The 24,851-nt window shown below is 41.0% G+C and overlaps 1 protein-coding gene across 4 annotated transcripts in view; it reads left to right on the top strand.

Moving 5' to 3' along the window:
* The window catches only part of LRRIQ1 (leucine rich repeats and IQ motif containing 1), a 289,414-nt gene that overhangs the window by 158,095 nt on the left and 106,468 nt on the right, over window positions 1-24,851 (top strand). For all 4 annotated transcript variants that reach the window (XM_033951658.1, XM_033951656.1, XM_033951659.1 and 1 more), the window contains 2 exons: window positions 5,782-6,246; window positions 13,503-13,644. In XM_033951658.1, coding sequence (XP_033807549.1) covers window positions 5,782-6,246; window positions 13,503-13,644 — 607 coding nt within the window. The remainder of the gene's footprint in view (window positions 1-5,781; window positions 6,247-13,502; window positions 13,645-24,851) is intronic.

The raw sequence follows: 24,851 nt of genomic DNA, 5'->3' as shown, positions 1-24,851 counted from the left end.
GGATATAGATGTTAGTTCTTTAGCTAAGTCTCTAAAGAAATCAGTGTTAGGCATATTTGGGCCATAAAGCGTAAAGAAAGTGTATCTACGAGAGTTTATGTCAAGGATGACTGTGACCCACCTCCCCTGAGAATCATGAGAAGTATGCACTATAGTGTAGTTAAGTTGTTTAGAGAGTAAGATGGCCACCCCTCCCTTAGATGACACTGCAGGTGAGAAAAAACATTGAGAGACCCAATCCCGTTTCAATTTAGCAGATTCAATCGAATTTAGCTTGGTTTCTTGCAGAAAAACTATATGTGCAGAATGATGCTTACAATACAGAAGTGCCCGCTTCCTTTTGATGGGGTGGTTTAAACCTCTAATATTCAAAGATAACACATTACAAAAAGCCATAAAGAGTAGTATACAGAGAAACTGAGTGTCGCTTGTCCACCGCCCATGCTATCCTGATGGCATTCAACCAGTCAGTAACTGCTCTGCTCTGAACGGAAAAAAAAAACAGAAATAAACCCCATTCACACATTCTTGTGGTCCGACACCGTGAGTTCCGGGTCGACATGTGGCCGAGGCGCATCGCCTTTGATAGGGGATGGCGGGTCCTGTTTCTGCCGTTTAGCGCCGGACGTGCCTACAAAGGCAGCCTCAATTTTTCCCTGTTTAGGGGCAGGCATGTTTACCGAAGTAATTAGCGCGATTAAATGCGGTGGTGCACGAGGGGAGTAAAATTAGCGGAGCCGTGGACGAGAGCTCTAGCCCTAAGCCTCCATCTTGTTCGGGCTCTCTAGCGCCCCCCCCCCCTCCCGAGTTAACTTTTCTTAACTGGTTTGAGTCCCTCAGGGGAATGACCCGGTATATAAGACTAACGGCCTCTTTTACAAAGCTGTGTTAATGGCCCCGAAGCCCATAGAGATTTAAAGGGCTTTGGGGCTGTTGCAGCGCGGCAGCTGCTAGCTCGGCTTTGTAAAAGAGGCCCTAAGGATTGGATTGGATTGGAATGTAGCAAGAGGACTGAGAAGTATATTAAACAACAATGGTGACAAGATTGACATCACAATCCAAATCAAAAAGTGAAGAAGAATTAATATGTGAGCAGCAGCTGGGTAATAAGAATCTAACAGGCAGGACTTGTAAGGGATAAGGCCAGCAACGGGAGGAAAATGAAAGGGTTGCTGCTTTTCCCCTGATCACTCACCAGGATTAATGATTGTACAGGATTGATTCTAAATCTCCCTTCCACAAAAAATCTGCAATACAAACGTGTTTTCCACTCCATGCTCACCTTTCTAGGCGTAAAAACTTGGGATGACCTTACTGAAATGACCAGGATGGAACCTACCTACACCATATTCCGGAAGAAACGGAAAAATCATCTATTTGACACTTAATCACCTGTATCCTCTCTGTACCCCCTGCTTCCTTCCTCTTCTCTTCTGTCACCCCTCCTCCCCCTTCTCCTTCCTCACTCCCCTCTTTAAGTCGCCTTGAGCCTACCTAGGTATGAGCGACGCAGAAATAGAAGATTAGATTAGCTCAGTCTTGCAAGCCTTTGTCTTCTATTGCCGCACTGTATGCAGATAGATCTCGTGCATATTCATTGGGTCCTGACTGGGTTTTGACCCTCGAGGGTCTAAAACTATCAGTATAGATTAATATCATTCAGCGTACTTACGGGTGGCATCACCGATTGAATCTGGCATGGATATCAGTGCCCCAGAAACCTTTTCCAGAAGCTTTTGGCACACTCGCCACATATGCGCACCTATTCCTACTTCCTGTTGTCATGTGGAACCTCCTCAGCCTGTTTCTGTGGAGCCAATCGGACCTCTTCATCACCTAATTTGTATTTTTCACCCTTCACTCTGTAAGTTCTGTAGCAAAGTGTGTTCAGATCCTTGATGTCCAGTGCATATCCTATAGCTTTAGTTCAGTTTTAACTTATTCTTGTCCACAATCCCCTTGATTTGTATCATAAGCAAATCCACCTTTTTATTTGATACTACTTCATATAACTTGTGTTTAACATTCTTCAGAGACCTCAGCGATGCATCGGCTCATAATTTCAGTGCCAGTAGGGATTTAAGCATCCAATCGTTACTGGTCTGACACAATTATATTACACGATTTAAATTTCATTTAACTCCCCCCCTTCCATACAAAACTTCATTAGGCTTATTTAACGCTGGTATTAGCTCCGACATTCATAGGAATTCCATGAGCATTGGAGCTAATTCTGCCGCGGCCGGCGATAAACCAAAAGCCTAACACAACTTTGTAAAAGAAAGGGGGGGATTTGAATATCATTATCATTTTTTTTAAATAATCTAAACTAAACCTTAAATAGATATATAAAGTCTTCTTTCACTTATATTATGATGTAGAAAAACCTCAAAAAAATCATACTTTGATTGAGGACATATCAACCTGATCAGAGTATGATTCACTGAAGTTTTTCTACAACATAATTTAAGATAGGTGAGAGAAGGCTTTCTATATGTATATACAATAATAATTAATTCAATTTAAATTGTGTAATATAATTGCACGAGACTGGTAATGACTGGATGACTAAATCCCTACTGGCAGTGAAATTTTGAGCCGATAAGGGTAGCATTGCTGAAGTCTCTGAAGAATGTTAAACACAAGTTATATGAAGTAATATCAAATAAGTTTGGATTTAATTAGGAACACTACTTCTAAATATATTACAGTATTTGAATAGCCTATTGAGTGGATATACCTTTATTATTGGAACATTATTTATTTGTTTCGACTTCTATCCTTTGTCCCCGGAAACTCAGAATGGTTTACAAAGAAAAGACATTCACAGTAAATAGGAGGAGATATATTTTTCACTCGGAGAATAGTTAAGCTCTGGAACACATTGCCAGAGGATGTGGTAAGAGCAGTTAATGTAGCTGGTTTAAAAAAAAGGTTTGGACAAATTCCTGGAGGAAAAGTCCATAGTCTTCTGTTGAGACATACATGGGACGTTAGCATGGAATACTACTACTATTTGGGTTTTTTCCATGTACTTGTGACTTGGCTTGGCCTACATGAAGACGGGATACTGGGCTAGATGTACCATTGGTTTGACTTAGTACGGCTATTCTTATGTTCTTATGACATGACAGGTTGCAAAAGAAGGGCTGCATAGTGGGGAAGATATATAAAGGAGTCTGTCTGCTGGTATCAGTTTTAGCTGAAGAGGAGGGTCTTCACTGCTTTTCGGAAGACCATTAGTGAGTTCAGTGATCTTATCTGTGCAGCAGCTGGTTCCATATTCGTGGGAGAAAGTGACTGTAGGAGCGTTTACGTGCCTTCTGGAGAGATCTTCCTTGGGGATACATAGTCTCTTCGCTTTGGAGCGGAGGAGGCGGTTGGGGGTGTACTGATGCAGTTTGCAAGCAATGTAGGTGGGGGTTGTGTTGTGGAATCTTTTGTAAGCTATTATAAGCTATATATCCCTATAGTATATATTCATCCTCTATAATAATCTACTTAAAGGTCATATGTAGATCTTAAAAATATAAACCCTTGGTGTACCCCATCCCTAATTGAGTACAGACAGTGAGTGTGTTCTCTTAACAACACAAATTGGCATGTGTGTTTTGTTAAAAACAATGTATCCCATTCTAACACGTTCCTGGCAGTATCCAACCAGCCTACCTATTCTTTCAGGATCTAATATTGAAAACTGATGAGATGTTCAATGAAATAACCCAGTTTTCTCGCTTCCCGTATCTATGTGCACTCTATGCATGCTGCTAGCATTGTCTTCGTCCTATACCCTGTTTAAAATCCAGACTGGAATGGATGTAAATGTTCCTGCTCTTCCAAATATTTTTACAGTTGTATACCACAGCTTTTTTCTCTTAATTTACTTAAATAAACTGGATAAAAAGTTCCCACAGTTATCAGAATCTCACCTTAGGGCTTTTCAACAGCCGATTTCTGGTAGCTTGTCTTCCTTCAATGAGGTATTTATATAATAGGGCATAAGAATTGCCATACTGGGACAGACCGAAGGTTCATCAAGGCCAGTATCCTGTTTCCAACGGTGGCCAACCCAGGTCCCAAGTACCTAGCTAGATCCCAAGTAGTAAAACAGATTTTATACTGCTGCTCCTAGAAATAAGCAGTGGATTTCCCCAAGCCATCTCAATAATGGCCTATGGAGTATGGACTTCTCCTTTAGGAAATTATCCAAACCTTTTTTAAACCCTGCTAAGCTAACTGATTTCACTACGTTCTCCAGCGACAAATTCCAGAGTTTATTTTGTGTGAAGAAATATTTTCTCCAGTCTGTTTTAAATCTAAATCTACTACTTAGTAGTTTCATTGCATGCCCTCTGGTTCTAGTATTTTTTGAAAAAGTGAACAAGCGATTCACATCTACCCTTTCCACTCCATCTATATATGCATCTAGGTGCCTATATTACATCTATTTTATAAAGGTAACATTTTTGCTATTCACTTTTATAAAATTGTCCCTGTCCACCCTCTAAAACTGCTGCACTAAGTTAAAGTTGCTCTGAGACAGGAGTGAACCTATACATGTATGTATGATTTACATACAGGTACTTCAAGCATTTCCCCTGTCTGTCCTGGTGGGTTCACAATCTATCTAATGTACATGGGGCAGTGGAGAATTAAGTGATTTACCCAAAGTCACAAGGAACAGCATGAGGTTTGAACCCACAACCTCAGAGTGCTGAGGCCGTAGCTCTAACCACTGCACCACACTGTCCCCCAATACAATATCAGAAGTGAGCCAAGTGTAGAACAATGAAGCCATTGTGACATCACTAAGGAAGATGGCTCTTAGGCACTGGTGGAATAAGGCATTATGACATCACAATATGAGCTCTGGAATGTTGCTACTAATTGGGTTTCTGCCAGGCATTATGACATCTGGGAAAGGGATTGGGACTTGTATACCACCTTTTTGTATAAAATGGTTTACATACAGACACTTCAAACAATTTCCCGTCTGTCCCGATGGGTTCACAATCTATCTAATGTACCTGGGGCAGTGGAGGATTAAGTGAGCTTACCTATGCATGTAAAATGTTGCTCAATGCCTTCATGCCACTTATAAAGGTACCCCTTATATTCTTAAGCTCCCCCTTCACTCCTAGTTTCATACCCCTCACTAAACACCCGTCGTCCCTTTCTATGCTCTATAATTGAGTTTAATTCTTATTCGTTTTGGGTGTTCCTATTTTTCTCTCATCTTCTCTGTTTGTCTTGTTTTATTATTTCTAGTCCTTTAAAAAAAATATTTATATGATTTGCAGAATATCAAAAATAAACTGAAACTTGAAATTTGCTGCATCTGAGTCCAGTGGTGTAGTTTCTGCACTGACCAGAGCTATAGCTAATATTTTTCTCATCCAAATCTCTAAATTACGGCGCTGCATGCATCTATTAGCTAGAAATGACAGGTGGGAGTAGTTCTAGCAGCACCTGAAGCGATGGAAATAAACTGTCACAAATCTAATAATATTATAACGTTTATTTTGCTGTCTAGTTTTATGCATTCAAAGAATTGCGTTGCCATTAAAATTGTTTATTTTTTCCGAGTGACATGGGACATAGCCATGCTGTTCCCTTCTTATTATCAAACTTAAAATAAGATTTTGCAAGGAAGAAATCAGGAATCAGAGATAAGTGTAAGGGAAAAAAAAGCACGCTAGCTTGCTTTGTCATGATCTAGAAAAGAAAACCATTCTTAAAAGTAATTTGTAGTATTACTCACACTGTCACTTTTTCCTCCAGAAAGGCCTGCTCCTTGGTAGATGCTTCACAGATCCACTGTTTGTATTTTGCGGCGTTGATGAAACTTGGTCATGAACATAGATACGCACACGAGTACGGAGACGTAAGCATCAGTGACAGAGATGAAGCAGAAGCTCGGAGGGATGATTTGAAGCCAGCACTCACTGACAGCCTTCAGCATAATAACCTCCTTATCACTGGTGCAAATGAAAATAAGCAGGATACTTCTGAAAGACGGATTACTGTTAGTCCAGTGCAGTCTGCGGTCGTTAACTCTTGCGTTGATCCTGAAGAAAAGGAGCAACCATGCACAAAAGACCAAGCGAGTGTTAAATGCAACATCAGTCACACCAGGGAAACTGAAAATAAGATAACACCGAGGAACTGGCAGAAAACCAAATGTGCAGAAGCAAACAGTGCAAGGATTGCGGAGTTGTGTCGGCTTGCTGAGAGCAAACCAGAAAAGTAAGCTCTAAATACACAAATACATATGCAGATTTTATCCAGTGAGCTATTATGTTTGTGAAACATTATTGTTTTGAGAAACAAATTGTTTATTTTTGATTTTATTTTTTATTTTTTCAAGAGAATAATGTGTTAACTTGCTACTGCTTATAATATTTATTTATTTAAAAAATTTATCAACCGCCTATATCTAGGCGGTGTTACAATAATAACATGCACAGGATATAACAAACAAGACTTGAATGCTTTCTTTTTGTCTTACCCTAAACAACAAACAATGGCTTAGCGAAGGGTGACCGGTGCCTGGAGCGGTGGTGCCTTTCTCCCGCCCTCTTCCACTCCACTGCGCAAGCACCTTACCAGTACCTTTTTAACTTCAGTGTGAGCAACGATGAGCGTGCTGCCTGTGTCGGCTTCAGAGCTCTCTCTGACATCACTTCCCCCTGGAAGTAGCGTCGGAGAAAGCGCCGAGACCGACATGGGCAGCACATTCGTCATTGCTCGCGCCGAAGTTTAAAAAAAAAAGTATGGGGAAGGGGCATGCACGCGCGACAGAGGGAGGAGTGGGAAGGGGGTGAAGAGGAAGGAGGGATGCCAGCTAGAGAATGACACGGTGACAAAATTCATCACCGTTCCCGTCCCCGCGGATAACCGTGGGAAATAATCCCATGTCATTTTATGTGTCTATTTCAACTTCAGTCCTTCTACACCAGCATTCTTCAATGCAAGGCTTGAGGGTCAGTGGTTGTGGCCATTCATACTCTGATTCTTATGTGAGCCAAGGATAATGAAGCCATTGTGACATCACTGATGTGATTGGCTCTTAGGCACTGGTGGAATGAGGTATTATGACATCACAATATCTGCTCTGGATACCAGAGACTGTCATTCTGTAGTGTCTGTTTCAACCTCAGTCCTTCTACACCAGCGTTCTTCAAAGCAAAGCTTGCGGGTCAGTGGTTGTGGCCATTCATACTCTGATTCTTATGTGAGCCAAGGATAATGAAGCCATTGTGACATCACTGATGTGATTGGCTCTTAGGCACTGGTGGAATGAGGCATTATGACATCACAATATCTGCTCTGGATACCAGAGACTGTCATTCTGTAGTGTCTGTTTCAACCTCAGTCCTTCTACACCAGCATTCTTCAAAGCAAAGCTTGCGGGTCAGTGGTTGTGCCCAATTATACTCTGATTCTTTCCTCTCTCCTTAAAGAATGGCATGAAGATGGTTCCCCGCGGTTATCCGCGGCGACGGGAATGGTGATGAATTTTGTCACCGTGTCATTCTCTAATGCCAGCGCCACGCAGAAGACCTCCCCCCCTTAATATACCACTGACAACAAACAAGCAGTTCTTCACTCAGTGGTGTAAAGGAAGTCACAGTTTCTATTTTATCTGTTTTTGGAGGGCTCGAAATTTAAAAAGAGAAAAGAAATAATAGCTACAGTGGGACTTGAAGGGTGTAAATGTGAAACATACAAGGGTCATTTCATAAATAATGCGCACTTTTTTTTTTTTTTAATTTACGTTTGTTTATTTTTTTCAAGTATTTCTTTTCAATCCTTCAATATAGTCTCCCTGCTTTGCAATGACCAAGTCCCAACGTCCGGGAAGCTTTATTATTCCATCCAAGACACCGTTTTTGTTCAGTTGCTGAATGGCTCAGGTAATGGCAGTTGAAAACTCTTCCAGCAATGCAAAACAATGTCCACGCATAGGTTGTTTTAACTTTGGAAAAAGGTCGAAGTCTGGACTCATGTCTGGACTGAAGGGAGCATGAGGTAACGCCTCCCAGCCATATTCACGTAGTTTTTCAATGATGACATTCCCTGTGTGCGGGCGAGCATTGTGAAGAATGAGTGGCCCAACCAAGAGCTGAGGTCGGGTTTTGTGCATTTTCTGCACATTTTTTTGCAAAAAAATCCCGAAAATACACTGCTGTGACACTTCTTCCACATGGAACTTTGTCTGTGATGATGATGCCTTCGTGATCATAAGCAAAAATCATCATTTGTTTGACTTTTGATTGAGCTTTTCAAATGTTTTGGTTGTGGGGAAGATGGAACTCTCTACTCGTTGGACTGTGATTTCAGTTCTGGCTCAAAGTCTCTGTCTCACGATTCATCAACAGTGCGATTCAAGAATGCCTGACCTTTTTCCAAAGTTGAAACAACCTATGCATGGACATTGTTTTGCATCTCTGGAATAGCTTCCTTCTGCCGTTACCTGAGCCATTCGGCACCTGAACAAAAACGGTGTCTTGGACGGAATAATGAAGCTCCCTGGACGTTGGGACTCGGTCATTGCAAAGCAGGGAGACTTTGGGCTCCTTTTACAAAGGCGCGCATGCTGCACGCACTAGCCGCAACCGCCTCCTTTTAAGCAGGCGGTAATTTTTTGGCTAGCGTGCGCTAATCCTGTGCGCTAAAAACGCTAGCACACTTTTGTAAAAGAAGCCCTATATTGAACTATTGTAAAGAAATACTTGAAAAAAAAACACAAAACATATAAATAAAAAAATAGTGTGCATTATTTATGAAATGATCCTCGTAGATGTGTATTCCTTCTAATAGTGGAATCTAAAAGGTTAGGAGATAGTTTGGTTATTAATGCATTTTACACATTTTTAAAAAATGTTTTTTGGGAAGGGGTTCGGCATGGATGGGGAATGGGCATGGAAACATTATCCAGCTCACTGGCTCTGATTAGCAAGCATTAAGTGGAAAATGTGGACTTCATGCAGGAGCACTTGGCACCTCCTAAATAGAAGGTGGGAAGTGCTCCTGCAGGTTTTGCAAGCCCCAGGGGCTAACGGAGAAATTAATGCGGGACCTGTGCATACTGCCAAGGTCAATCTGGGCTTAGGCATGCAGGATTCAGGAAAGTCCCGAGTTATCATGCACTAAACCCACATTTTGTGGCAGCTTAGTAAAAGAACTCTTTAGTTAGCTAGACAAACCTTTTGCATACAAAATTGAGAATGCTTTGCAAATAGCAAAACGCAGACTGGCTGAAATTCAAAGTGATTTAAAGGGAAAGGGATTGGGACTTGTACAGGATACAGCCTTTCTGTAGATTCTCTTATACAACCACACAAAGTGGTTTACATATGTACAGTTACTTATTTTGTACCTGGGGCAAGGGAGGACAAAGTGATTTGCCCAGGGTCACAAGGAGCAGGCCTGGAATTTGATACCACAACCTCTGGATGCAGAGGCAGCGACTCTACTGCTAGGCCACTCCTCACCTTGGGCTTGAAGAGTCTCCTGCCTCCTTAAATCACCTGGGGCCACCTAACCGCCAGTATTCGGTGGCATTTAACTGGGTAGTGCTGCTGAATATTAGCAGGTCAGGGGCAATACAGGGAGCAGCACTGGGGAGGAGCCAGGGGTTACGTGGATGCCAAAATATATTCAGTGCTGGGACCTGCTTAGCTATGTGGGCCCAGCATTGAATACCGTCTGGGACTCGCATAACTGTTTAAAGGTTCTATGGAACCCTGGGTGCCCCCTCCCCACTCCTTCAAAAGCCCTCCTCCTTCCCTTCCCCCTCCCTCCAGACCATCGCTATGTAGAAGCTGGTTTTAAGAAAGGCTTGGTCAGTTTCCTGGAGGAAAAGTCCATAGTCTATTATTGAGACAGACATGAGGGAAGCCACTGCTTGCCCTGGATCGGCAACATGGAATGTTTCTACTATTTGTGATTTTTGCCAGGTATTAGTGACCTGAATTGGCCACCATGAGGACGGACTCTTGGGGTCTGTAGAATGGACTGTTGCTACTTTGTGGGTTTTTGTCAGGTGCTAGTGACCTGGATTGGCCAATGTGAGGGCTAGCTACTAGACCCAGTAAGGCAGGGGTAGAGAACTCCGGTCCTCGAGAGCTGTATTCCAGTCGGGTTTTCAGGATTTCCCCAATGAATATGCATAAGATCTATTTGCATGCACTACTTTCAATGTATACGGCTCTCGAGGACCGGAGTTCTCTACCCCTGCAGTAAGGCTATTCTTATGTTCTTATGTGACTCTTTACAAACTTCCACGAGATGGCTTTCATGATTCCCTTGAACCCTTGGGACTAGACACTTCACTGCAAGTCACAAATAATCACAATATAGATCTCAATGATCCATATTTAGTACAATGTGATAAATGACATCATACACATCATAACATCCTAGGCCAGGGGTCTCAAAGTCCCTCCTTGAGGGCCACAATCCAGTTGGATTTTCAGGATTTCCCCAATGAATATGCATGAGATCTATGTACATGCACTGCTTTCAATGCATATTCATTGGGGAAATCCTGAAAACCCGACTGGTTTGCGGCCCTCAAGGAGGGACTTTGAGATCCCTGTCCTAGGCTGTTCTAGGTAATGTGTGACACTACTGCAAACATGACTGTTCAAAAGAATTTTGAAGAAATGAAGATGGAGCAGTTTGAAACATTTAAAAAAAAAGGCTTAGCAGTAAAAGTTGTATTTTCTGCTGCATGTGCTATGATTAGATATATGAGGGGGATGCTGAAAAGTTCTCAGCCCAACTAAGACGAGAATAACATAGATATGTTTCAATCAGTGATTTGAAAGAATGTCGAAACATAGAATTTTGTTTCTTCAAATTGGCACTTAATGAAATAAGATAACACTCTTTTTAGATACAGTGGCAAAATATTGCTCAGAATTTAGGAAGTTGGTTGGGCTGAGAACTTTTTAGCCTCCCCTCATATAAAATTCATATTTGAAAACCCCCTTGAGCAGTTAAGAAAACAGAAGAATTTTATCTGGATAATCATTGGAACGTATCTGGATACGTTTGCCACTGAATGTCCAGATAAAGTACATGAAGAAGGACACGGTACTACTCGAAAGATTCCAGAGAAGAGCAACTAAGATGGTTAAGGGGTTGGAGGAGCTGCCGTACAGCAAAAGATTAGAGAAACTGGGCCTCCTCTCCCTCGAACAGAGGAGATTGAGAGGGGACATGATCGAAACATTCAAGATAATGAAGGGAATAGACTTAGTAGATAAGGACAGGTTGTTCACCCTCTCCAAGGTAGGGAGAACGAGAGGGCACTCTCTAAAGTTTAAAAGGGGATCGATTCCGTACAAACATAAGGAAGTTCTTCTTCATCCAGAGAGTGGTGGGAAAACTGGAACGCTCTTCCGGAGTCTGTCTTAGGGGAAAACACCCTCCAGGGATTCAAGACAAAGTTGGACAAGTTCCTGGTGAACAAGAGCGTACGCTGGTAAGGCTAGTCTCACTTAAGGCGCTGGTCTTTGACCAGAGGGCCGCCGCGTGAGCGAACTGCTGGGCATGATGGACCACTGGTCTGACCCAGCAGCGGCAGTTCTTATGTTCTTATCTGGATACGTATAAACCTGCTATTCCAGTAAACTGACTTATCTGCATAAATTTAGCAAAACATTATGGAAAGAGGATGAGACTTGCTATGCTGCCTTTCTGTGGTTACAATGAAAGCAGCATACATATTACCTGTATATATGAGGGTAAATCAAAAAGCAAAGGCAAAATACATTTAGGGGCAAATTCTATAAGAAGTGCGATCTTGCAATGGAGTGTCCATGTTTCTGACCTCGTGGCCACCATACGACTAAAGGCTGAGCGCTGCACTGTGCATGGGCGAACTATCCAACAGACAATGCACAAATACATATACATTTCACTAGCTCTGTTCTGGTTATCACATAATTTAACAATTGCCTTTAATTTTTGATTCCCCCTCAGACAAGTATTTTGCTTGTACCTGGGGCAATGGAGGATTAAGTGGTAATCGAACCCAGTTCCCCCAGGTTCTCAAGCCGCTGCACTAACCACTAGGCAATTCCTTCAGAGGATAGCAATATGATACTATCCAGCTAAATATGTCACCACCCTGACCCTTTTTTTGTTCTTGCATATTTGCACAAACATTTTGGTCCCGATTCTGCAAAGTGCGTCCCGATTGTAGGCAGCTGTAGGTGACCTACAGCTGTCTAATCAGCCAATCGGGAGGCGGGCCCGCCTCATTTGGACGGAGGCGCTCAACCCTTCCTGCCGGGAGACTCCACCCCACCCCCGACGATCGTGGCAGGAGGGTGCCCAACCCCTCCTGCCCACAGAACCCACGATCGCCGGCTCAACCCTTCCTGCTGGTAGGCCCCATCCTCCAAAGATTGCCGGCAGGAGGGTACCCAACCCCTCCTGCCGGACCCTCCCCCCAAGCCCCCTCATCAAAACACCCCAACCCCTCCCCCCTTGGACTTACCCGCAAGTTGGCCGGACGGGTCCTTGCACCGTCTGGCCAGCAGGCCCGCCTCCGTCCAAATGAGGTGGGCCTGCCTCTCCCCTGCCCAACCAATCGGTTAGTGCACCTTAGTAAAAGAGGGCCTTAAAGGAAGTGGTATCATAGCATATACAATGAAAAACCAATGAATTATAGTTAGTCCTCTATTTTTATTTATTTAAGAATTTATATACTTCATGGAATCTCAGTGGTTTTCATACTGTACATAAATTAGGCGGTCTTTTCCACGCCCATTATATTCTATGGACACATTACCATTTAGCATGCATTATATCGGCTAGCGCTCCTTAGGAAAAGACCCCCACCCCTTAGTTCTTTTTCTTTTCCATTCCCGAGACAGCATGACCTTGCCTCTTCATGTTTACAAAGTTTAAACCAAATTGCTGCAGTAGATCCTGAGATATAATAACTTGAATATACGTTCTACTTGTGGAACGTTTGCGGCTAAAATGTTAACTGTGCATTAACATGATTTAGTTGGACAGCAATGAAAATATTCCCCACTGAATGGATCAGAGCAGACCGACTGCTTGCACAAAATTTTAGTCAGATAATGAAGTGGGAAGGGAGGTGTTTATGGCTGCACGGCTATATTATAGTCGGACAGTGCTGGTATTCAGTGCTGCTCAGCCAAAGTTTACTAGGCAAATCTGATCAGGCGGAAAGCCTGTCTCTGATTTTTCTGGATAATTTCAGTGCTCACTGCCCCATGGAATATTAACCTCTTTGAGAGAAGAGCAAAGATACAAATTCAAATTACCTAGTGCTATCCTTTAGGGGGGGTTCTTTTCTTTTTTATTTATATGTATCCTGTCTTTTTGAAAATCTTTTTGTGATGCTTCTCAAAATATTTTAACACTAGGATTGACGGTGTATTTTTAAGGTGTTGCCAGTTTTGCAGCTGTAGTTATTTTGTCTTCAGAGATCAGAATATCGCTTTCTTTACCAGGCTTCATAAGGCTGCTACAATGATACAGTCAGCTTGGAGAAACCACTGCCTCACAAGGAAACAGACTCCGCCTGCAAAAAAAGCAAAGGATCCATATTTTGAAACTCTAAAATGTAAAGAGCAAGCTGCCACCCTCATTCAGGTTAGTATATTGATCAGCAGTTATCAGTTACTTGTAACTTCACAGAATTGTTGGATATTTGCGAGTAATAAAAATTTTTCAGTAAATAAATTTATAGAGATAAAGTCATCACAATTTTGATATTTCACCATAGAATTGTACTAGTGAAAGTCAGCAATGTCTGTGTTTGGTATATTTTGGGGACTTTATTGTGTAGAGTGTATTTTTGTTTTGTTTTTTGGCATGTCTTTTAATAAGTCACACTGAAATATGAGACCATTGAAGGATTGTTATGATGTAATAATAAAAGTATAAATTCTGAACGTCACGATAGTATCTATTCCTGGGATGTGTTTAATTAATACTCAGTTTATTGAGGCCTTGTTCTTCTTTTTCCCTTAGAAAACACCTTGACCTAAACTCTAGATTAGTGTCTAAAACAGTCTCTCAAACATTTTTTTAGCTCCGGCACACCAAACGGAGCAAATGTTTTTCGTGGCACATTATAATTGAAATTATAAAATTGCAAAGCCAACAAAAAATTATCCCCCTGTTTTACTAAGGTGCGCTATGAGTTTTAGCGCGCGTTTAGCGTGCGCTAAATATACGCGCACGCTAACCGCTAACGTGTCCATAGACTAACATGCACGCGTTAGCATTTAGCGCGTGCTAAAACGCTTAGCGCATCTTAGTAAAAGGAGCCCTAAATTTGAGCGTTATTTAAGCTATGTATGGGTAATTGTAACAATGGTGAAACTACAGTAGATAGAATAGAATTGCTAATCAATGCAATGGATGTGTTTGCTTTTGAGTTCAAATTAACTCAAAACACAGCTCGATAATTGACAAGCAAACACATTTCAACATCCACCATCTGCAGTCGTTCTCTTTTTTTCTATTTAATTTGTCAGAGCTGAAAATCCAAGTTTGCAAAGATAAGAAGATCCAAATGGTAAGAAAGCCTTGATTGCTTTGTTGCTCAATTTAGGATAACTACTGCATAAAAAAATAAAATTACTGTACTTGCCATTAGTTTTCAAGGACCAATCACGTCAAAGAATGATACTCGTCTGGGCGGTTGTATCCTTACGCACACAAACACTCATAACATTGACAGACTCATGCGAGCACAACGTATTTGTCATCTATTATAGTGTATACTTATGAAGGAAATTTTTAAAAATAAAATTCTAGAATCTCTTTGGGGCACACCACTGTGCCGTGGGACACAGTTTGAGAGACACTGCTGTAAAACATTAGTGCTGTTTACAAGCAAAAGTACCTGTTTCCCAAGTTTGCAATTTAAGTCCCTCTTTTCCCAAACCATGGTAGAGGTTTTTTTACTAGAGAATAACACGGGGACAAATTTTTCCCCGTTCCACAGGAACTCAATTTCCCCGTCCTGTCCCCGCAAGTTTTGTCGCTGATGCTGTCCCTGCCCCATTCCTGTAAGCTCTGCCTTAACCACACAAGCCTCCAACACCTATGATTTTAAAGTGTTTGAGGCTTGTGCAGATGAGGACGGAGCTTAGGTATTGGTGGAATGAGGCATTATGACATCACAATCTGAGCTCTAGAATATTGCTACTTATGATTTGCAAGTGTTTGAGGCTTGTGCAGATGAGATGGAGCTTAGGCATTGGTGGAATAAGACATTATGACATCACAATCTGAGCTCTAGAATATTGCTACTTATGATTTGCAAGTGTTTGAGGCTTGTGCAGATGAGGACGGAGCTTAGGCATTGGTGGAATGAGGCATTATGACATCATAATCTGAGTTCTAGAATGTTGCTACTTATGATTTGCAAGTGTTTGAGGCTTGTGCAGATGAGGACAGAGCTTGCAGGAATGGGGCAGGGACAGGAAAAGAACTTGCTGGGACGAGAAAATGAGTTTTAACGGGGACGGAGAAAAATTTGTCCCTGTGTCATTCTTGAGTTTTTACCAAGGCCCAATACACTAAATGCTCCGACACTCATAGGAATTCTAGAAACCTCTACTGCGGCTTAGTAAAAAGGGGGTTAATGTCAAAATATAATGGGTTGTCATTTTGGGCTAGATTCTGTATATGGTGCCTAAAAATATTGGTGCTGAAAGAAATATTCTGATCACACTATTCTGTAAGCAGCACTTAATCCTCCCCCCCCCCTTTTTTTTTTTTTTTTTACAAAACCATAGCACTGTTTTTAGCGCCAAAAGCTCCGATGCTAATGGAATTCCTATGAGTGTCAAAGTTGTGGCCGGTGCTAAAATCCGAGTTATGGTTTTATAAAAGGGGGGAAAGTTAGACATGGTTTATAGAGTAGTGTTTATACCCAGGAATTTCACCTAACTTTAGGTACATCTGTTTGCACTAACTAAGACCTGGTCTAAACCTTGTGCCTAAAGTTAGATGCGGATCCCTCTTATTCTATAATTACATGAGTAACTTGCAGGAATGCTTGTGATCTGCTCATGACTCTCCTATTTACACACACCCTTTTTGGATCCCATGCCTAAATTTATAAGTATGTCTTTTAATTAAAGCTAATTAGTGCCAATAATTGCTTGTTCCAATTATTCCAATTAATGGCACCAGTTCATTTGTTATTCGATTAAAATTGCACACCAAATATGCTTGCGCAGTTTTATAGTGAACTGGTGTAGTGGCCGTGTTCATCCACTTTTCAAGGTAAAATGTAGAAAGAAAACAAAAAGGAAAAAAATACTTTTTTTTATTGGACTAACTGAGGCCCCCTTGTATCCAAGTCACATTTGGGTTTTTTATTGCTGGATGCTGTGGTAAAAAGCTCAGATGCTCATAGAATTCCTATGAGTGTTGGAGCTTTTACCGCCGTGGCCAGCAATAAAACCACCTAATGTGGCTTGATAAAAGGTGGCCTTAATGTAGTTTATAATTAGCTTTCGAAGATAACCTCTGTGGAAGGAGTCACCTTTGCAAGCTGATCATAAATTACATTGTTAGTCCAATAAAAAGATATTATTTTTTTCCTTTATGCTTTTTTTTGTACATATTACCTAGCAGTTTTAGAGAATTGTGGGGTTTATGCGCACCAGTGGAAGACGATTTAGAGCATATAAGGCAGTTTTCCTAATAAAAGTTTGTCTAATCTCCTGAATCCAGTAATTACCAAATCCAGAAACCTTAAAGAAAATTATAATTTTAAAATGTGAATCAGGATCATTATTGAACCTCTTAATTGCTGTTAAAATATTCCACTGTTGCAGGCTACTCGAATAGTTTTCCTTTGGACTTTGTAGGTAGCAGTATATTTCTAGAACTTAAAATCTCCATATGCAAGGGATTTTTATTTTACCTTATTGTGATAAAACTTCTTTTGTATTTAGGTAAAATGGCCAAGTGATTATAATTTGCAAGATGCAAACTAATTAATAAAAAAATGTTATGAATTATACAAACAACATTGATGGGACTTTGACAATAATATTTCTGCAATAAGTTGAAAATGGTATATTTTTAAAAGAATTCTTTAAAAAGAAAAAAAAGAATTCTTACAGAAGGCAGATAACGCTTCTTGCAGCAATTTTGTGTATGGTGGCCTTTCATACATTTTTAAAAGTTAAGACTATAATAAATAATGTTTATGTTTGTAAAAATGGCCGAGTGATCTGTATGACAACAGCAAGAAGACAAAGCCAACAAAAAATAAATTTATCATATACTGTCAAAAAATTGCAATAGGGCTGTGGAACATGTATAGGGTAAAAGTAAGTTTGGGATGGGATATTTTGGATGTATAATAAGAAGCAGACTGTTGAAAGGGGATATGGTAAGAGAATTTGGTATGGTAGAGGTCAAAGGGAAGGGCTGGACAATATTAAGAAGTCTTTGGACCACACAGTAGACAAAAGGTTGTATGGCAAGCCATACAAGGTTCTGAATGATTGAGGATTAGATACAAAGGGTATGTGCCCTTTTGGGTGCAGAAATCCAAAGAAGTGAATCTCATTTTAACTTACGCAAGAGGGCTTTTTGTGTAAAATAGATGCTTAAAAAAATCTATCTGCTTCCTGTAAAATACAACAGGTACCTGAGCTTTGCTACCAGTTATTGTTAATCCATTTGTTTGCATTAATGTCTTAACACTTTTTAGAGTATGACTTAGCGATTTTGTCGCATGCAAATTAAGCCCCCCTTTTAAAAAGCTGTGTTAGGCTTTTTTATCACCGGCCACGGGGTTATATGCTCTTAGAATTCCTATAAACGACTGTCCTGTTTGTAGGCAGCAATAGGTGTCCTACCGCTGTCTAGCAGCCAATCAGGATGCACGTTTAATTAAAAAAAAAACCAAAAAACGAGGCAGGGTGCCTACACTGTAGGTGTTTCTTGCAGTTGAGGGACACGCATGGCCCCAGATTGACTGCAAAGGTCATGATACAGGAACCTGATATAACTCCTGGTGGAGGAGTCACTTTGCCTGCCTGCAACAAGACGATTTCCTGTCTCAGGGGCCAGTAGTGCGCATGGAGGTTCTGGCTCGGTTCTCACTTACGACCTGTATCTTGATAGGACATGTTTGAGAAAGAAGAGTTATTCTATTCAGATCATTAATACTCTTTTGTGCTCTAAGAAATGTTCTACTTCCCTAGCTCATATGTGCAAGTTTAGAGTATTTTTGAAGCTTGGTACGAGGACCTACCCTTTCAGGCTGAGTTGCCTCACATTCTAGATCTTTTGCAGTTCAGGTTGGACAAAGGCCTGGCCTTTTTTTCTGTGAAGGTGCAAGTGGCAACTTTAGCCTGTTTTTGAGGATTCCTCCATGGTCATTCTCTAGTGACTTTTCTGACGTTGTGTGGTTTTTCCAGAGGGTGCATCTGATTCATCTCCCAATCTATCTGCTCCTTCCACCTTGGAGCCTCAATCTGGTTTTATCAGTGCTGGTGTTGATGCCCTTTGAGCCTATTGTACGCTGAAAGATCTTACCTCTTGAAGGTGATTTTTCTGGTGGCCTTGTCCTTGGTGCAATGCAGCACATTTCAGAATTGCAGGCCCTATCATAGTGAGCCTTTCTTGCTGGCATTTACAGATAAGGTGATGCTTTGGATGGTCCCTTTCTTTCTACTTAAGGTGGTGTCATTATTTCATGTAAATCATGTGACTTCCCTACCAGTTTTGGGTGATTGTTTTGGGTCAGAGGAGCAACAGTGTTTGCATTGATTGGATGTGTGGAGAGTTCTCAGTTGGTATTTGCAAGTGACTAAGGACTTTTGGCACACAGATTGCCTGTTTATAGCAATAGGAGGTCCAAGGAAAGGTGAAGCCGCATCCAAAGCTACTATATAGCTTGTTGAATTAAGGAGACAGTGTTATTAGCTTATTTGCTTAATGGTAGGCTGATTCCATCTTTATTGAAGGCTCATTCAACCAGGGCTCATGTGGCGGTTTGGTCCTTGATTCATTCCTTTAAGCATCACTATCAAGATTCTGTGTTCAGGGCTCAAGTTTTAGAGGCAGAGCTTCAAGGCTTCTGCCTATGATGGTCACTGTTTTGGTACTTCCCATCTGTGCCAGTTTAGAAGGACACTATGGAAGGAGAAATTAGAGCTTACCTGCTAATTTGCTTTTCTTTAGTTCTTCTAGACCAGCACAGAGACCTCCCAGTTCATATTGTTTCACTTTGGGTTAGTCTTTTCATCTGGCTCCCTTGTATGTATCGTTTGGACATGCGAGTGGTCTATTTCACGCGAGTGGTCTATTTCATGCGAGTGGTCTAGGGATTTTTCATATATGCCAGTATCAGACAAGACTATACATATGTAATATCACAACAAGAACAAAGACAAAAAGAGAGAGGGAAAGGAGATTTGTATACTGTCTTTTTGTCACTTTGTCATTTCAAAACTGACATTCAAAGTGGTAGGCACTGGAAGATTGAGTGACTTGCTCAGGATCACAAGGAGCAACACCGGGATTTGATCTCACAACTTCTGGGTGCAGAGGCAGCAGTTCAACTAGTGAGCCACACCTTGGTCTGTCCCAGTATGGCAATTCTTATGTGAACTGAGTATAGGACAATCAAGCCATTGTGACCGATGAGGTTGGCTCTTAGGCATTGGTGGAATGAGGCATTATGACATCACAATCTCAGCTCTGGAATGTTGCTACTCTGGGTTTCTTGTCAAAGCTGACATTCAAAGTGGTGGGCACTGGAGGATTGAGTGACTTGCTCAGGATCACAAGGAGCAGCACCGAGATTTGATCTCGCACCCTCTGGGTGCAGAGGCAGCAGCTCAACCAGTGAGACACAAAGACTGGTTCAGGTGTTTTTCGTCAGCACTCTGAAGGTTGTCTAAGCTACGCTGGTCTTTACCAGTGCAAGACAGCAGCAGCACAGAAACCTTGAACAGGGGTCAGGGATACATTTCTGTGAGGAAAATGTTCATTTGCGTTGTTTTTTTTCTCTTTCATTGTGGAAATCTGCTTTAACTATTCATAGACTGCATTTCAAGGGACTGCATAGCCTACTTAGAGTTACTTGAAACTTAGTGGTTCTCAGTCTTCATCTGCTGGTAGGAATGCATAAACCATCTGTAGCCATCTAGCGGAATTAAAGGAAAGCAAATTAGTAGGTAAGGTAAGCCCTTATGTCTCCTTAACTTACATCACAAGGGGGATGTACACGGGGCAAAGCATGGGTGGAGATATAGACGCATCTCCCAGTTATGCAGATAACTTATAGAATGCTCTAAGTTACACAGGTCCTGCCACATTTAGGTGCCCACACTTATGCCAGCTATAATTGGTGTGTGCCTAAATATTAGGTACCAATTCCGGTTTATGCTAGAATTCTATAATGGTACCTAGACACCTGCCCTTGGGGTACCTAAAAGGAGATTTCCAGTTATAGAGTTGTCTTGTCCCTTACTTAAGGTTACCAGATTTTCCATTTGGAAAATCCGGCCCCCTAGACCCGCCCCAGGGCCCACCCAGTTGCACCCATCCCCGCCTTAGCCGTGCCCCAGCCTGTGCTCCCACTGCCTGCTCTCGTCAGGCCGGAGGGCATCTGCGCATGTGTGAATGATGCGATGACTATTGCATTACCTGGAGGTGATCAATGAATTTTTTTTAATTGGTAGGTTTATTTATAAACCAAATGCAATGGTCGTACAAGCTTAACAAAACTTCAAAATGCACAACAGGAAAATAGGATTTCTTCAATGCTCTCTACCTACCAATATAAAGCTAATATATTAGTAGTCCCTCCCCACCTTCACCCTGATATATCATTTACTTGTTTTCAATGATCAAAACGCTGGCAGACAGCAAGCTGGCAGATAGCAAACCTGGCTAGGCAACTTCACTGACAAAGCCAGGCAGACCTACGGCGCCTTTCGGAAAGAAATCAAGACCACTGTTCAATAGATTTATTTCCTAGCCAAACAGCGCCCCCCCCTTTATTTAAAGCTTTTCTCTTCATGCTGACATTATGCTTCTTCTCTAAAGGTATTCTGCTCTTCACTCAACTGTTCAGTGTCTTCCTCACCAATTGTATTCTGTAAATTGCTGATCATCCAGCCATTTCGATGTAACATGTTAAGATTATACTGTAACCCTGTAACTACTCAGTGACATCCTACCGATTCTTATCCTGTAATTCGCTGATTGTACAGCTCTCTTCACTGTAAACCGCCTAGAAGTCGCAAGATTATGGCAGTATAGAAAAAATAAAGTTATTATTATTATGACAGCATGCACATGTGCGTGTGACGTCATTGCGTGGTATCTGCACATGTGTGGATGACCTCCTGCCCGATGGTGATTTGTTCCAAGCTTTTCAAAACCCGGACAAAGTGCAGGGTTTTGGAAAAGCTGTCCGGATCCCTGGACATGTCCTCAAAAGGAGGACATGTCCGGGAAAATCTGGCTATCTGGTAACCCTACCCTTACTACACATTTTAATTTTGTACATAAGGTAATGGAGGATAAAATTACTTACTCAAAGTTGCAAGTAGCATCGGTGGATAAGGCAACACCTCCATTCACTAGCCAAATACTAAATAAGCAACAGTAGAATATCTATGTCGAATAGGATTGGCATCACCCTTGGCTATGTGAGAAAAAACCCCCAACTACACCATCAAGTAATATCTTTAAGTATAACAGATCATTAATTTCCACAACAGTCTTAGGGCTCCTTTAATGAAGCTGTGTTATGCTTTTTTTATTGCTGGCCATGGCGGTATTAGCTCCGGCGGAGCTAATACCGCCGCAGCTGGCGATAAGCCTAGCACGGCTTCATAAAAGGGGGGAGAGTTAGTTCCTAGTAAGCAATACCTATTAGGAACAGAGATCTGTTCAGATTTATAATTAGGTTATAAGTTCAATTTCAATTTATTTGATATAATGCCAATATAAAACCAAGTTAAAATCTAAGCGGTTTACAATAAAAATTGGGTAAGGGGATCAAAGACCCAAACTAAAAAAAAAAAAAAAAACCAGGATAAAAATAAACAAGACTGGAAACATAAGGGTAAAATTACAAAATTTTTTAAAGGAAAAATGGGATGACAAAAACAAAGGTCACACTAAAATTCCCCCAAAATGGGAAAAAACATGAACTTATACAAAAAGCAGCAAATGTCTTTCACTGTTCATCTCCAGCGGCTCAAAGAGCAAAAGCAACTTTTAAACAAATGGCCTCAAAAGTCCACAGCCCAATATACTGTATGTCTCCAGGTGCAATCGGCTCCTATAAGGGATTGTAAAATGGGCCCCTTATAGGAGCCGATTGCACCTGGGGACATAATGGTCTGTGGACTTTTGAGGCCGTTTGTTTAAACGTTGCTTTTGCTCTTTGAGCTGCTGGAGATGGAACTGTGAAAGACGTTTTGCAAGTTTGCTGCTTTTGGTATAAAAACAAAGGTTACAGGATAATAAATAATCTCAATAATAATAATAATGTATTAAAGGCCTGTAAGAAATTGTAGGCTTTTAGTTGAGCTTTAAAAATTGAAAAAGATCTTTCTGTATGAAGGGAATTCCAAAGAGTAGGAGCCAATACTGAAAAACAGAGTTTCTATGAACATTCAGGAATAACAGCCTAAACGAAGGAACAGTCAATGATGAATGAGATGAAGTGAAGGGTTCTCTGGGGAAAATATTGAACTAAGTAACCGAATAAAAAAGAGGGAAGACCGCTGAAAAAAATGTGAAAAGTAAGACTATTGTATTTAAATGGAATCTGATAAGAAATAGGAAGAATGTGTTCAAGTTTCAAGTTTTATTTTAGTTTGATGAATTGCTTATTTAGAGCTCCTTTTACAAAGGTGCGTTGGGGCCTTAACGCGTGGAATATCGTGCGCTAAAATGCCACGCGCGCTAGCCGCTCCCGCCTCCTTTTAAGCAGGCGGTAATTTTTCAGCTAGCGCACGCTAATCTTGTGTGCGCGCTAAAAACGCTAGCGCACCTTAGTAAAAGGAGCCCTTAGTTTTACTAAGCGGGGTACAAAATTGATAAAAATATAAACATATATTTAGACATACAATTTAAAATTTAGAATAGTGGGTTAGACAAATAGACTTACAGACCGACTAATACACAAGGTAAGGGGAACAGAACTACAATTCAGTGTTTTAAAGTACAGCGGAGAACCATATATGGAGAGAACAATAGGGAGGGAAAAGTGCAATCAAAGAAGGAAACTAATATAGCTTAAACATAATTTAAAGATTAAAAGCATCTTTTAAAAGAAAACTTTTTAAATTACTTTTAAAATGGCTCAAGTCTTTTTCATAAGAACATAAGAAGTACCATCTCCGGATCAGACCTTCGGTCCATCAAGTCCGGCGATCCACACACGCGGAGGCCCTCCCAGGTGTACACCTGGCATAATTTGTAGTCATATACTTAAACCACTGTAATGGACAAAGTCCTCTTAGTGTACAAAACCAAACGACAAAATTGAGGACTTGTACGAATGAAAATTCTTGCTTTTTCAAAATGCACTACTACGCTCTCAGAGACCTGTGTTTTTCAAGCCCATGAGTGTTAGAAATAACGTATACAGGTGAATGGTTTCTTTCATCTTGCAGTAGTTTTTAGATATATGTGCAAAAGTGAAACGGTACAACAAGTCCTCTCAAAGTGCTAAATGCAATAAATAGTTAATAAATAGATAAATATTAAAACTTTCACACTTATCTTTTTAGAAGAAACTTTAGAGGTAACTTGTGACCAAAAATTGTTGTAGCTGAATGGCTAGAACGCCCTACGGGACCCGTTTCACCACAATAAAGGGCAAAGTTACACACTAATAATTTCAAGACCCCTGAAGAAGCCCTTTATTGTGGTGAAACGGGTCCCGTAGGGCGTTCTAGCCATTCAGCTACAACAATTTTTGGTCACAAGTTACCTCTAAAGTTTCTTCTAAAAAGATAAGTGTGAAAGTTTTAATACTTATTTATTTATTAACTATTTATTGCATTTAGCACTTTGAGAGGACTTGTTGTACCGTTTCACTTTTGTACATATATCTAAAAACTACTGCTCAATGAAAGAAACCATTCACCTGTATACGTTATTTCTAACACTCATGTGCTTGAAAAACACAGGTCTCTGAGAGCGTAGTAGTGCATTTTGAACAAGCAAGAATTTTCATTCTTACAAGTCCTCAATTTTGTCTGATAATTTGTAGTCACCCATATCCTTCTATGCCTCTCATAAGGAGATGTGCATCTAGTTTGCTTTTAAATCCTAGGACGGTTGATTCCGCAATAACCTCGTCGGGGAGAGCATTCCATGTGTCCACCACTATCTGCGTGAAGCAGAACTTCCTGATATTCGTCCTGAACTTGTCCCACCTCAGCTTCATTCCATGTCCCCTTGTCTGTGTAAATAGTTTTTTCTGCTCTATTTTGTCGATTCCTTTCAGTATTTTGAAGATCTTGGTCATATCCCTTCGCAGTCTCCTCTTCTTAAGGGAGAACAATCCCAGTCTCATAAGTCGATCCTCGTATTCCAGTTTCTCCATACCCATTACTAGCTTTGTTGCTCGCCTCTGCACCCTCTCCAGCAGTTTTATATCCTTCTTTAGGATGGGAGACCAATGTTGGACGCAGTATTCCAAGTGGGGTCTGACCATTGCTCTATAAAACGGCACTATGACCCTCTCCGATCTACTCGTGATTCCTTTCTTTACTCTTAAATGCTGAGGCATGGCATTCCAAAGCTGCAGTGCCATCACTGAAAACATATCATGTCATCGT

The sequence above is a fragment of the Geotrypetes seraphini genome, chromosome 7, assembly GCF_902459505.1.
Source record: "Geotrypetes seraphini chromosome 7, aGeoSer1.1, whole genome shotgun sequence".
In the NCBI taxonomy this organism is placed as follows: Eukaryota; Metazoa; Chordata; class Amphibia; order Gymnophiona; family Dermophiidae; genus Geotrypetes; species Geotrypetes seraphini.
This window is presented reverse-complemented; position numbering and strand designations above follow the sequence as displayed.